Source organism: Carettochelys insculpta, chromosome 2, assembly GCF_033958435.1.
Source record: "Carettochelys insculpta isolate YL-2023 chromosome 2, ASM3395843v1, whole genome shotgun sequence".
NCBI classification, from domain to species: domain Eukaryota; kingdom Metazoa; phylum Chordata; order Testudines; family Carettochelyidae; genus Carettochelys; species Carettochelys insculpta.
This window is the reverse complement of record NC_134138.1, coordinates 100096905-100111479: the sequence shown is the minus strand read 5'-3', so window position 1 is coordinate 100111479 and position 14575 is coordinate 100096905. Positions and strand designations below refer to the sequence as shown.

Below are 14575 nucleotides of genomic sequence, written 5' to 3'. Positions count from 1 at the left end.
ATGTACTGCTGATAAGGGGCCCTGTGTGGCCTTGCTCCACTTTCCGAACACTGCCCTGAAGCTTCACGTTTCTAGCCAGGGCAGCGCTCGTTAGCTGAACACTAAAAGTACTTTTTTTTTTTTGGTGGTGGTGGTGGTAGTAGTCATACTAGTAAACCTCTGCCCCACCTACAGCTCGGCCAGTGATGCCCATTTGCTAGCAGTCCCTGTCCTGGGTGACCTTGACCAGGTGTAGCCCATCTTTTTAATGGCTGCCTTCAGGTCTCTAGGCCAGGTGTTTCTTGGGTGCCCTCACTTTTTTTTGGTGATGTTGCATCACAGGCTGGACACCTTCCCCTCAGTGCAGCACCAGCTCTGTGGGATGGTGATTTGCATCACAGTAGTAGCAGAATGAGGTGTGCAATCAGTTAACAAGACAAGGGGCCTCAGCATCAGGAGGACATGGGAGTCCGTTTCTAGCACAACCCGATGGCTTTGGTATGGCCTGTCAATCGCCCCACCCACCCCCAGCTGTAAAAAATAGCAGTCAGCATCAAGCTTGCTGGCTGCTAGGAGGGTGTGTTAAAGTGCTTTGAGATCCGTGAATGGAAACCATTAGGGGTACAACCTACTAGTAGCTGACTGACGTATCCCATGCTGGGAATAGGTCATCTTCACTCACCCTTCCTCCCTTACCTCTCCCTGACACACCCACATTGATTGAGTCTGCTCCATTTTTATGAATCATAGGGTCATGTTGGGGCTCCTAGCAGTGTGGGCATCAGTTGGAGATAGTGTGGTCACCATTGAGTACAACTGGTGAAGAAAGTAGCCTGACATGGACATCCTGGCTACAGCAATAATTTGCCTGGCAGACTGGAGAAGAGTTGAAGGGTGGATAAAATAAAAAGCATGCAAGTACTTATAAGGCTCAGAGCTCGAGTTCTTTAAAACTGGCACCATACGAAAAGAGAGAAAGTGCAACTGGGCTTTTATTAGGAGGGGATTCAACACCAAAGGGTTTTAAAGTGTGCATTTTAATTACAATGCATTCAAAGCAAAACAGTGATAATGAGTGAGGACTAATTAATTTTTGTCTAAGTAAGTAATGACATCTCATTATAAGCCAATTTTTGGAAGAAGGGGGTTTAGAATGTTAAAAATATAGTAGCTATAATGTAGATCAATACCAAACAGACAGGAAGGGTTTTACAAGCCTATGGCAGATAGTGGTTTATTCTTTTAGTAGAAAAGAATTCCTACTGCAACACGACAGTTCACAGAGAGTTGGTATGGGGTCGCAATCCATAAATATATTAACCCAAAGACAGACTGTCAGAGGACAAAACAAATAAATACAAGTAATAACAAATTGATTAAATAACTATTTTTCAGGGAGTGCATGGGGGTGGGGGGGTCAATGGACAGAACAGGTGCGGAGGCTCAGAGATTTGGACCACTTTGAAAAAACTGAATAGTTCAGTTTCAGGGACGCAACCCCTGCATGCCCCTCATCCAGGAGTGCCGGTGAGGTCTCAAGTCTCCAGTCGTCACCTCTCTTTGGCCAGGGACTCCCAGTCCCCTCTGTGTGAGTGTGTGGGGACGGGGTAAAGAATGCACAGCTCCTGGCCAGCCACTCTGATCAGCCTGTGTAGTGTGTTTTTCTCCCAAGGTCTTTATTGCCAGCGTTATCAGTTACCATGGAGCTGGGATAACCCACCCCCAGCAGCCCACAGTGAGATATAAACATAAGACAATACGGTCCCCAAAGCTATTGCATGCGGTTACAATTTCTGTCACATTGAGAGACTGCCTCATTTTCTTCAGTTGCGTCCCTGAAGTGATACTCATGATTAATGCCACCAGACAGGATCATTGGTAGTAAAATAGGTTTGTTGTCTGTCAACAACCATATACTCAAGATTTAAATAATCAAGTCATTTGAACACATGACCAGCAGTGTTCCCTCTAATTTTTTCCATTCATGCGTGAAATACATTTTTATGGGCATCAAGGCATGGGGGGATGTGCAGCACCAGTAGCGACATATGCTGGCAGCTGTAGATGCTGTGCTAATCAGCTTGGCAGCACTTGAATCTCCTGGGTGGCCATCCCAGTGATCAGCTTACAGAGACTACTGGTGACCAGGTAATAATACAAAGTAGCCAATATGTTACACCATTGGTTCCTCCTCTAGTTCAGAACAGGAATCAAAGTCCTGGTCTTTAGGTACAAAGCCCACAATGGATTGGGACCTGACGGCCTCATCCTCTGTGGGGAGGGAGAGAAAAAACAAGGTTCAGCATTGTAAGCACCCACTATTCAGCAGGGAAACTCTGTTATGAAACTCCAATAACCCTGAGTTTAGCTCAAAATGTGGGCTACAACTCCTCCCCCCCACCCCCCAAGAATAATATGAAATACAGAGATCACCATGTACTCTGATACCTGGGATGAAAAGACTAACCCAGGTCTTTAGGGACTTCATTCATAATTTTATTTGACTCTTCTATACCAACGTGCTGGGCACGTTAGATAGGCACATTTCAAACTATCTTAAGATTTGCCTTATAAAGTTGGATGATTTTCATGGGATCCTTTCAGCTGATCTCTCATGGGTCATCTAATTTTATCACACCTCACCATGCTTCTCCGCTCATGGCAAGCCTGAATAAATATTAATCAAGGGACAAAGAGGATTCACATTTTTTAAGACTAATGAACTGTACCCTCTTAATCAAGTTTTTACTCAACCATTTTAACTCTGGGGTTTTGGAAATACAGTATTTACCATCCTGGGTCCCACCATAGGTCCATCAAACCTGGTATCATGCCCCAGGCCATGGCCAATAACTAATCCTTCAGATAAGATCCACCCCCAACTAAGAAGAAAGAATAGATAGTTTAAATGAAGAGATTATCTGTCCTTATCAGGTGTTCCTTTTAGTCCCCAGTTTATAATTTAAGAGACAATGAGTTCCATTCTCCAAGATTCCCGAAGAATCAGGAGTTGGAATCAACCTGTAAACAGTCTGTTTCCTAGCACAGAATTAATTGCAGGAGCGAAAAAAAGAGTGGCTCTTCTGTATGAGCAAAGGCAGGCACAGTGGATCTATTTGACACTACCCTCTTTCCATTTTTGTAGGTTCCCCTGTATGAGGAGAAAATAAATTCATCACGAGACAAATGTATTTCATGATTTTTAATAATTTTGTGCTATGGTTTGACCAGAGCATATTAAGAACAAGCATAAAATCTGTATTTAAAACTAACAACAGCACTTGGAGCAACATCTTTCTTTAAAAGTATTGCAATAACAGACCTTAGGTCTAAAAACTAGGACATCACCATTTGCTCAGTTAAAAGAGGCAGATACACAACAGGTGAAATCTTCTGTATATAACTGGGAGTTATGTTGGGAAAATAAACAATGGGTTGACTGTGTTAAAAGGAAAAAAAAAAAGTCTTTAAAGAAAGCCAGGTTTGTCACAGCTTCACACAGACAGCTACCGAGTAGTTCCAATACAGCTGTAAAAAGATTTTTTTTTTAGTAGACCGCTTTTTACAACAATAAAATTGAAATGAAGGATTAAATATTGTGGATAGTGCTGTACATATTTTGGAATAATTTGAAACAAAATGGACAAAAAGCCTGACAGACATGTTGAAAATGTGATCCTGAAAGCCACAAAGTTAGAATCACCCACACAAAAAAATCATACGGCAATAAAGCATATTAGGATGTAAAATAATAACTACCAATAAACAACAAAAAATGATCAAAGCTCTGCAAACAGAAATTCATCCGATGTAAATTCTAAGTATACTGGCTTGATCAATGCACACACCATCATGAAACATTCTGACAACAGAGGCTACAAGACAAGCTCCTTGGCAATGCGCAGCTACTCTTTGTACTGCAAGCACAGAAATGGCTGTTTTGTAAAAGGATATTAAACTGAATGAATTTTGTTTTTGTTTTTTTATTTTAGCTGTCCAGGAGTAAGATGCCTTGGGCTGTCATAACTTCTTTTTAAATCATGGATGTTTGCTGTGTGTTGTAGTGAATGGGCTGTGTGAACACAGAGCTATGATTACACTTTTACAGATTTTCTAATCTTTTTGCTGCAGCTTCAACAGAGATTAATTACTTCAAAAGGAGACATCATTTTGTTTGGTCCACTCAGTGTGTTAGTTTTGCAACTGTAAATTATGCTCTAGAATCCTCCTGCACGAGGGTTACTTTGTAAATGTTCTTCACCATCGAGGGTGTTTCCAGACACAGAAATTCCCCTGCAGTGCAAATAGAAATGTGGAAATGGCAAGCAAGACCTGTCTGAAACACTACGACTTTGTGCCGGATAAACAATGAACAAGTTAACAACCAACATTGGTAAAGTATGCCAGTTCAGCTAGGTTACCTGCTTACTACATAGCACAGCACAGTATATGTAAAAAGGGATGGACAGAGCTACTTGTAAGAGCATGAGGAGGAACTGGCCACAAATGCTAAACAGTTCTCAAAACAAAACAATACCAAACACTAGCCATGACGACTAGTCAGGTACGGGTCTGCTGAGATGGTTTCTTTAAAAACTATTTAGAGACAAATGGAGGTCAACAGAGAGAGAAGTCATGATAGGCCAATAAAAGGACAAAAGAAATTCTTGAGTGCTATGGACGTCATGCAAAGCCCATTGAAATCCACAGGTGTTTTACCACTGTCTTCAGCTGGTTTGGGATGAGCCCCCCCCCCCCCGAATTTTAGTGTAGCATTTCACTATAGATCCGGAAACCAAGAAAAACACCACCTAAGCACATTTCAACAGATTGCTGTTATACTTGTGGTTAAAGCCTGACACATATAAAAAAAGTAGCCATTTGTTAACAGATTATTCAGTCTTTGACAGTTAACTTTATATCATCTACCTTCCCAGGCTATCTAAAACAAGCAGTTTAGAAAAATAAGTTCACTATCTGCAATTCTGAACTCAAACTTTGTGTTTGTTTTCCTGAGGTATTCGCTTTACCTAACAAGCCACGCCAAGAAAGCACACGGACACACAAACATTTGGAAAGACTGGAGGGCCAAATTGTTGAGAGGGCCTTGCCAGGCGTAACAAAATGCCAGCTAAATTGAAGAAGACTTTTCTTGCTCATCAGCCTTAAAAACAAATTGACTCCCACCCATTCTCAAAATCGAAAGCTTAGGCCTTGTCTACATGAAAAAAGTTTGTTGTATAGATACAACCATACAAGCAAACCCTCCTAGTGTAGATGGGTATGCTGGCAAAAGCTTGTATCAGTTTACTGAACGACAAAACATATACCTGCAAAAAGATCTATATGCCAGTATAACTGTGTCTATACTTGGGCTTGTGTTGGTATAAAACGTCACAAAAATAAATCACACGCCAAATAGACATCACTATACTGGCAAGAGTTTTAAGACCTGGCCTTACACCATTGTTCAGTGGGCTCAGAGAGGTTCAGGCCTTGTATTTATTATTATTATTATTACTATTATTATTACTATTATTATTATTATATACTCAGTATTAATCCCAGTTCAGCTATCACTGGTCCAGCAGTGCTTCAAACCCCATATGTGAACAAGGAAAATTGAATACTGAACCACATCAGTAAGCTGCTGTTTCAGTCGGAGTAAGATCAAACAGTAAATTACAGCCTTCCTTGTCTATTATGCCTGGGGTTTGTACCAATGCAGATTACAGCATCCTGAATGCAAAGTCTTAACGTTACAGAATGGAAGCACTGTGTGTCAGACATAGGTGCAACACAGACTATTTTTATTTTTTAAAAACTCTGTTGGCCTACTTTTGATTTCTGGAGGGTCAGTTTCGATCCAGCTCTCAATTTATTGGAGTCCCATACGATGTCATAAGATTTGGATAAAAAGATGCTGGGGTTTTAGCCCAACTCTAGGTAAATAAGGTAACTAGGGGTATAAATAAAATATCTTCTAGAAAAGAAGTTGCAAAAACTGGTCCAGCACAGCGACAAGGCGACGACAAAGAAGAGAAGCATATAGTTGCAAAGTTAAAGCTGTGAAGGTTTGTTTGTTTTGTTTTTCTTTTTTCTTAAAGTGACACACAAAAAAAAATGATCTTCATTGCAAAGATGCATCAAACAACCAATTGCTATACACAAGCTGGTCAAAGTGATTTGTTCAAACTCTTCTTTCCCCTTATCATACTATATTGATATTTAATAGGAAAATAAAATCCATATACTTTTTTTGTTAGTTGTATGCATTCACTTGCAAATTTTCTTACAAAAGAGGACCAAGCACATAAGTTGGCATTCACAAATTTGATGCCATTTTTTGTTAAAATCGGTATCATCTGTACATTATCTTACAGTATTAACAATGTCTTTTTTGTTGGTTTGTTCTACCCATTGGGTAGGATATGTGCATAATATATTCAAGTTATATACAGCACCTTACAAATAAAACTCAGAAGAAGAGACAGACAACTGAAAAAGCACCATTTTAAAGTGAGGCACAGCAAAGGAGGGGGCATAGGGACTGATCCAAAGTCCACTGAAATGAGCGGTAGTATTTCCCTTGACTTCCAGCAGCTTCAGATCTGACCCCTAGAGTGCAAGCGGATTCCTATGTGCTCAGACCTGAACATGAGGCCCCTTAGTAGCTCACAAATTACAAACATGCAGTCCTCCTCTAAATTATATCTAATATATGTGTATATATTTATTTATTAACACCCCTACCACAGCAGACAGACAAGCACTAACTGAGAAGAGAAAGGATGAAGACAGCCTTGTCACAGCAAGAGCTGAACACATACCACACGGGTTCAGAAAACTCACATATCAAACCATTTAAAGCAGCAGCAGCAACAGCAGCAGCATTATAGCAACGAATGAGACACAGTCATTGCGGACAGTAAAATCACCTACAAGGCAAGGGTTCTTTGGGGGAGGAGCGTGGAGGTGCTTTTGCTTCTTTCTCTCTGCGTTAAACACACCCAAGCAGATCCTTTTAGCATTAAAGCGACACTAGCTGTGCTTGGGTTCGTTCTAAAAATGCAGAATATGCCAAGGCAGCAGTACAGTCTGAAGGCAAATTTGGGATATTTTCAATATGAACCCAGCCCAACCTTCTCTGCTTTGCTTTGAGAGCAGAGAGATGGAGCATGAATGATTGCAAAAGAGGTGCTAGTGGCCTTTAAATAGATCAAAGCAAAATGTTTGTGGCTGATTTACAAAGCATTAATCAGCTTCTAAATTTTTCATTGGTGCTACTTGAGACAAAGCACTTCCTCTGTAGTGAGGCTTGGTCTACACTAGCTACAACTGTGTAGCTGGAATTGACGTATCTGCAGTCGACTGTATGGTCTGTCCTCACTGAGAGAGGTTGACCCGAGCACTTGTCCTGTCGACCTCCCTTACTCCTTGTGAGACCAGGAACAGGGGGGTTGACTACAGACACCAGAGATTGATTTTGCATGTTAGGGGGCCTGTAATCTGAGCATGGCTGCCCAGAGCTGAAGCCCTCGGGATTTGGATTCAGGCCCAGGCCCTAACAAGCCTAAGCCAGTTCTGATGACCCTATTAAAATGGGGTCCCGACCCAGAATTTGAGAACTGCTGTGCTAGACTAACTTTTGTGCCATTTGTTTAACTGCATTTTACATTAGGGCTTTCGCTGACATACCTGTAAGTGAAGGATGAGGAGACAAATCCCCACAAGGGTTTTTTATAGATGAAATGCTGCCATGAGGGCATCTGCAGATTTTACAAACTCTATGAGAGCACCTCGTTGGGAGAGGGAGGGAGTTCAGAGAAAAGCGACACGTTCAGGGCATGGACACAAGAGGAAAGGCCAATCCTATTTCACAAGATTCTCATTGTGACCTCAAATGAAACAGCACAAAAGTAACCTAAAAGCAAAGGTTCATCTGAGCCAATTGTCAAATGCGGCTCCTTTGTTAGTACCACCTGGGTTTGTTAGAGACAATGTGCTTCTGTAATTTTAAAAATATGTTTCACTGCAGTACATGAGCACAAGCGGTCTCCTGCAGGGTGGTCTCCTAGATATGAGGACTGCATTCCAAAGCATCCTAAAGAGGAGAGTTGTTGGATGGAAAATACACCAGTGCCCCATCTCAAAGCTGGGAACCTGGACAGCTGGGCCATGAAGAGTACATTATTCAACTGGTGCTCCTCAAACTTTCAGCCTTTTCACTGGTGAACTGCCATCGCCCAAGCACGTAAGAGAGAAATGTTCAATGGTATGAGTCCACATAGCCTACGACAGCACAAAAGGGAGATTTTAAACTTGGCTCGTGACAAAAAATAAACCTACTCAGCATCCCAGTAAGCTGCTTTTTAAATAATAATAATATCTGGATAACCTGAATAGATGAGCGAGAATGTGTGTGTGTCTCTGTACGCAAACACACACACTGGGGATGTATGGCTTGAGTCAAGGGCGGGGCAGCTCAGAGTGCTTCTGGGAAAGCCGCAAATAACCAATTCCCAATAAATCCTTTCGAACACACCAGCAGGTGTTTTGTTTATTCCTTGTGCTTAAAAGATTTCTAAAAATCAATTTCAAAGTGTGTGTATTTTTATGAGTGCTATCTTTTTGTACTCCTCTGCTTGTAAAGCAAGGTTGCCTTAGTTACCATGAGTGTGCAGGGCTCAGCGTCAGAGAAATGTTAGTTATAAAGCATTTTAAAAACATTCCAATGCTGCTTACAAATGAAAGTGTCAGTTTTATGGTTCAATGTCACACTGTCTGTCAGGGCTAGAAATTAATGTTTCCAACAGTAGAACATTGGAAAGCTTATACTTTGAACTTCACTGGGCTAAAGCCTTATTCCTAGTGAATTGTACTATCCTTGGAGCAGTCTGATTTCAATCCCCACTTTCACCCAAACCAAAGTGACAGGAAGAATGTTAGTGGAAGGCTCTTTTTTCATTTGAATCCAGTAGTCCTGAGATTTGGAACATCAGAAGTAGCTCCAACTGGGAGGGCTTAGCAGGCAGAATGAAAAAAGAGGACAAAGGTGCAAAATAAATGCAATTAATTTGATGGTTCCGGTTAATGCCATGGTTGCAGAAAAAAAAAAGGGAGCTATTCTGTTTGTCATGACTGCACACATGGAACATATTTATGTCTTTTCTCAGATACATAAAGTGAACAACACTGTGGTAAAATGTTATGAGCATGAGTTTGGATTTTTGGTTTTTCATGAGTGGCAAAGCCATGAAAGGGGCTTCTGAAAATCATCTCAAACTAATGATGACTAAACCTTCCTATCACATCATTATTATAATGAATTCTTCTTGCTATCTTCAGACTGTTTGAGAGAGCTTTTAAAATTTTTATTTGGACTATTTTTAACTTCTCATTCATACATTTAATTCAGGTGCCTCACATACCAGGAATCCAGTGTTAATCCAGCTTTACTGTGCCCAGAAGGAGCTACGCAAACCTTACAAAGTAGGTCTGAGAGATTTTTCTGTAATTCCACGGCTAAATTCCAGGGCTAAAAGTAAGTGATATGTATCCCACTGGGAAGTCTGAAGTCTCCTCTTCACAACAGCATAAAGCTCCCTTTCCTAGCCCTCTGACTACCAGGCAACACACTGCAGAGTGGACATTTTTCTGACTAGAAAAGCTCCCACCTGTCCAACAGCTGAAACTTGTCCATTGGGGCCCTAGAACAAGACAACTTTGGGGACGAATTCTACATTTGTGGTGGAGAACGAAGGGAATATCTATTTCTGACCAATTCATTTTTTAAAAAAGTGACAGTTGCAGTTGCCCAGAAATGTGGAGTGTGGGGGAAGATGAGTTATTGGCAAAGGTTATGTGAGGCAGGCAAAAGGTACATGCTACACTGATTTGTCACATTGTTCTGCAATTTATCACATGGATAAAACCCTCCACATACCTAGTATATTTGTATCTTTTATATGAAATCTCTATACATGGACACACACACAAAAATGTGGAGTTTTACCCATGTGATAAACTGTACAACATATAACAATTTTATAGTTTAAAGATTACATTTGGGTGCCAGGACATTACAGAATATAATCCTGTGTCTTTTTACAGAGGTTCCTCCAGCATTGCTGCATAGAATTTACCTCCCTTAAAAGAATGCCCACTTTTGAGCCTGAACAGGTTGTTGGTGACTTCTTGTTTGATATAATTTCTTCTCATCTTTACTTTTGGAGTTCAGTTATAAGAGTACTGGTGTGCTCTGTGTTCTCAGAAGAGGAATGGAGGGAGGGCAGGAGAGGGGGAGGGGAGAAAGAAAAAGAAAGAAAGAAAGAAAAAGGCACTACTTTGTAATACTGTAGGCAGAAGCCACATCAGAGATTGCAAACATTCATTAAGATATAATCTGAATGAAGTCTAAAAATCGCTTTTTACAGAACTGATTAAACATATTCCTTCCTCTCCCTAGTTAAAGGAAATCAAACAGACCAAGTTGGTAGGTGTTTTCTTCAGTATGTGCACATATCACTCAGAGAGGTACTCAGCTACACTGGGACACTAGGGTTGAAATATGGTAAAGGGGTATCCTCAGAGAAGATATGCTCCCAAGAATTGGCTTTGAAGTTCATAGGTGTGACTTTTCATGAGATCCACAAGCAGTGGTACAGCTGGTATTCAGACTGGTCCGATGTCAAGATCTGCTTTCCTGCCCCCTCTCCTGGCCCAGTGGTGCCCTGACTTATTGACAACTGAGCTCCATTTGTTCTCTGACCTAGATACCTCAGGGCTAAATAACCTTGACCTAGGCAACAGCAACTGTGGTACCGCTAGCATAGTATCTCTCTAAACATACATGACTTCCTAGGGACTGGTCTTTCCGCTCACTTCCAATAGCAACAAAAATCACTGAAGTCCGAAAAGAAAAAAACGTCTGTAAATTGTGACTATCTGGCCTAAAACTGCAAATTGTCTGTAAAATCCTAAACCCATGATGTTTGACTCCCAGAATTTATAAAAGACAAGAACTTGGGTAGACAGCTACAAAATCATCCCATAAAACCTCTGTACTGTGCCTATTAGTAAAGCAAGCTGCTAAATCCAGTCTCCTACTTTCCCCTTCAAATATACCTACATAAATAAAAGGGGGTTCACTTTGCATTACCAGGGACAATTCAGATCAAGAAACAAGCAGATTCTGATCAATTATAAATGGTACGTCTGTTTAGAATATAATTATTCCAATATTCATCAGGCTAGAATAGTACAAAGTCACCTTACTAGGCAAGTTACAGAGACCCATTAAACAAACACACACAAGCATACACACACATTGTTTTGGCATGAAAACTCTGCATAGATTAAAGATTCGCTTCGGTAATCAATGTTTCCATCAAGCCCTCTAATTTGTAGAAGTCACACAGAAATTCAACCTCCTCGGAACAGGCGCTGTACAATACAGTACTTTTCTGCAGTGCATTTGACGCACATGTTGGTTGCGGCAGCTAGCAAAGCACTAGGCTTAAGACCATAGAAAAACGGAGACCTTTCAGTGAAAACTCTACCACACATATATATTAGCAATATTTAAACTAAGATTCTAAAGTTTCTTGTTTTCTTTTAAAGTCCATTCCAAAATGCATTTTAAGTGCATGTTGTGCTTTTTCTGTGTGCTCTTGAAATCACTACCACCACCACCACCACTCGAGTTGCCTTCCAATTCTTACATTAGCTTCGGCACAGAAACTAGCCATGGAAAGCAAAACCATAAGCAATATTCTACAGGCAGACACACATCTTTCAATTATTTTAAGACCAGTATTATAAAAATAGGGCTGGTTCCTACATGCATGCGTAGTCTTTACCCATGTGCTTAGTCCCATTGGGCTCAATGCCTATGTCTACACTAGAGGGTTTTGTCAACAAAACTCACAGAGCATCCACACAAAGAATACGTTTTGTCAGCAATCTGTCGACAGAACTCAGCACTTTTGCTGACAGCTTTCTGCCTCTCCCACCTCAAGGCAGAACACCTTTCTCGAAAGAATGTGTTGACAAAAAGCCACGTAGACACTCCAGGGAGCGGGGGCGGGGGGGGAGGCTCTGTCAACAGACCAGGCTTCCAGGTCACCAGGCAGCCCTGTCTAGTGTGGTTCCAGTCGGCCATTCTGTCAAGAGAGTGTCGGGCAATCTGCTCACTCACTCTGTCATCGGAGCAGATCTCTTTTTCTGATCCATTTTTGTATGTGGCCACACTATGCCGACAGAAGTTTTGTCAGAAGATCTCTTCTGACAGTGACTCCTCTCGACAGATCACTGCAGTGTTGACATAGCCAAAGAGATTATATGCACGAGTAAGGGTTTACAGGATCAGGCTCATAGGAAAAGGTTAATGGCTTACTGTGAGATTGACTTGGGAGCCCTGTTACTTCCAATGGCTTTCTAATGCTGCAAAAACCATTGCCAACATCAGCAGCACTGTAAAAATTATCAAATGTGTTGCAGAAAACCACATAGCAGGGGATATGGTTACTGAGGTCCACTTGCTTAAACAAGATGGATCTCCAGTACAGAACATAAGTACACACTGGACAGTATAATACACAAGAAAGAGTTGCGTACTTTAAACAGCATGGTGGGGAGAGACAGAACCACCTTGCATTTTTAAACACGTTATTGCATAACATCTGGATATGTGACTCAATATATTTCAGGCTACAGCGAAAACAAAATCTCTAAAACCTTAAAGTATAAACAATACTACCTTGTGAAAAGGAGAAAAAAATGACAGTGCTTTGTTAATAATTAATCCAGGTTACTATGTCTGGGATTTTGTTTGGATGTTAATGAAACAAATGACCTAAACTGTATAACAACTAATACAATGCAAGTGATGTGAAATGTTGGAATTTCATGCTTGCTTACTTCCATCCAAAAGTCTCCAAGACACTTCACTGATGCACTGTTATTGTAATGCAAATTACTGCAAGGATAACAACGAGTTAAGTGTCCCTGTATTTCCTGATTTATGTAAGTCAAGAAGTGTTAGGCTAAATTAAACAATCCCCCTTCCACGACAAATAAGGGGTTGGAGGACGGGGGGGCTCAGGGAGAGAGACTCCTCCATATTACTCCTGGGGCCTAATCATTATTCCACAGGTTTGAAAAGACAACACACAGAAAAACTTCACATAAAACGATTCCCTCATATATATATTTTTTAAAACATTAAGATAGTGCAACTTTTAAAACACATTTTTCACAACACAAATAAACCCCTTGCATTCATCTAATTTCTCAACTTTACACCTTGGCACACAAAACAGGAATTTTGATTCATGTAAAAAAAAAAATTCCACACCTTGGGAGAAAGAAGCAAACTGGCCGATTCTTCCCCATTTACCTAGCAAAACGTTCTTCTCATTTTCTTCTTTCTGCCATTCAGTTAATATAAAACAGGCTGTACAAGCCTAATTGCTGTGCTAAGTTTCCTTTTAGAATTAAATAATTCAAATAGTTTATTTAAAAAAAATAATATATATATTTTTCCCCCAAAACACTGCTCGTGGCCAAACTGAATGGAAGTTGGTGTTATCTCAATCCACTCTGCATGCAATTCCCCTGAAAGGAATCAGAAACAAAGAACTGGTTTGCACGTTTGGTTTTACTAAATTGTACCACGTGTAACTTAACAATATTGTGCACAGGAATCAGGATTTTCCTCCACATTCCTGTTTGATTCTCTTGTCTTCAGTTCAAGTGCACCTCGGAAAGTAACTTAGACAAGGTTTCCTGGTTTCCTGTCTTTGCCTTTAATAGGGACTATTGTGCTCTCGGAATTGTTCTGCTGAAACTGAAATCTGCTCCCCCTCTGTGAAGGAGGTGCGTTGCTGTGCTGGTGATGGAAAAAAGAGGAGCCTGGGTAATTACCCATGACCTCACTGTATGTTGGGGGTGGTCCTTCCATCCTTCCATTACCGCTATAGGTGGTTGCACTGATGCCCGAATTGCTGCTTGGTGGGCATGGGCCCCCGTTGTACATTGAAATGTCTATCAAGTCACTGTCAAAAATGGTTCTGTTGGGTGGTGCCCTGACAGATTCTCGATTGAGTTCCATCTGCTGTTCTGGGTCCCGGAGCTGCAGTGTGCACGGCCCTTGGTATGGTGGTGGCTCTTCTCCATCAGAAAGAGAGATGGTTGGAGGAAGGTCAATCTCATGTTGCATGTAAGGGTAGGTTGGCTGGAAGCGACTGAAACGGTCCCGCTGCATGAACGATGGAGCGGTGAACCTGTCCCGGGATCTTGGAGCATACATAATCTGAAAAGGTAAAATGGAGATGTGAATCCATTTTCAAGCATTACCCAGCAAAGCGTTATAGATAGTATTTAGCATGAGCCAACAAAGAGAAAATGTTTCCTGCCTCAGGGAGCCGACAAGCGCACTAAGACACAGATTAAATAAGCCAGATGCATACGCAGTCACAGGGTATGACTGCAGCTCATGGAGACATAGCCGAGATAGCTTTAATGTGGCTAGCTTGGCTACCAGAGCTGTGACGCTTCAGCAGCATTTGCTTCAGCACAGACCGTACTAGCATGC

General features: G+C 41.2%; 2 protein-coding genes across 7 annotated transcripts in view; one reads left to right on the top strand and one right to left on the bottom strand.

Moving 5' to 3' along the window:
* The window catches only part of FAM210A (family with sequence similarity 210 member A), a 41979-nt gene extending 32597 nt beyond the window's left edge, over window positions 1–9382 (top strand). The window contains exon 4 of the mRNA XM_074987508.1: window positions 8018–9382. Within this exon, the coding sequence (XP_074843609.1) occupies window positions 8018–8161 (144 nt within the window). The 3' untranslated portion in view covers window positions 8162–9382. The remainder of the gene's footprint in view (window positions 1–8017) is intronic.
* A 4239-nt stretch (window positions 9383–13621) lies between these two features.
* The window catches only part of LDLRAD4 (low density lipoprotein receptor class A domain containing 4), a 386231-nt gene continuing 385277 nt past the window's right edge, over window positions 13622–14575 (bottom strand). For all 6 annotated transcript variants that reach the window (XM_074987501.1, XM_074987502.1, XM_074987503.1 and 3 more), the window contains one exon: window positions 13622–14293. In XM_074987501.1, the coding sequence (XP_074843602.1) occupies window positions 13754–14293 (540 nt within the window). In that variant the 3' untranslated portion in view covers window positions 13622–13753. The remainder of the gene's footprint in view (window positions 14294–14575) is intronic.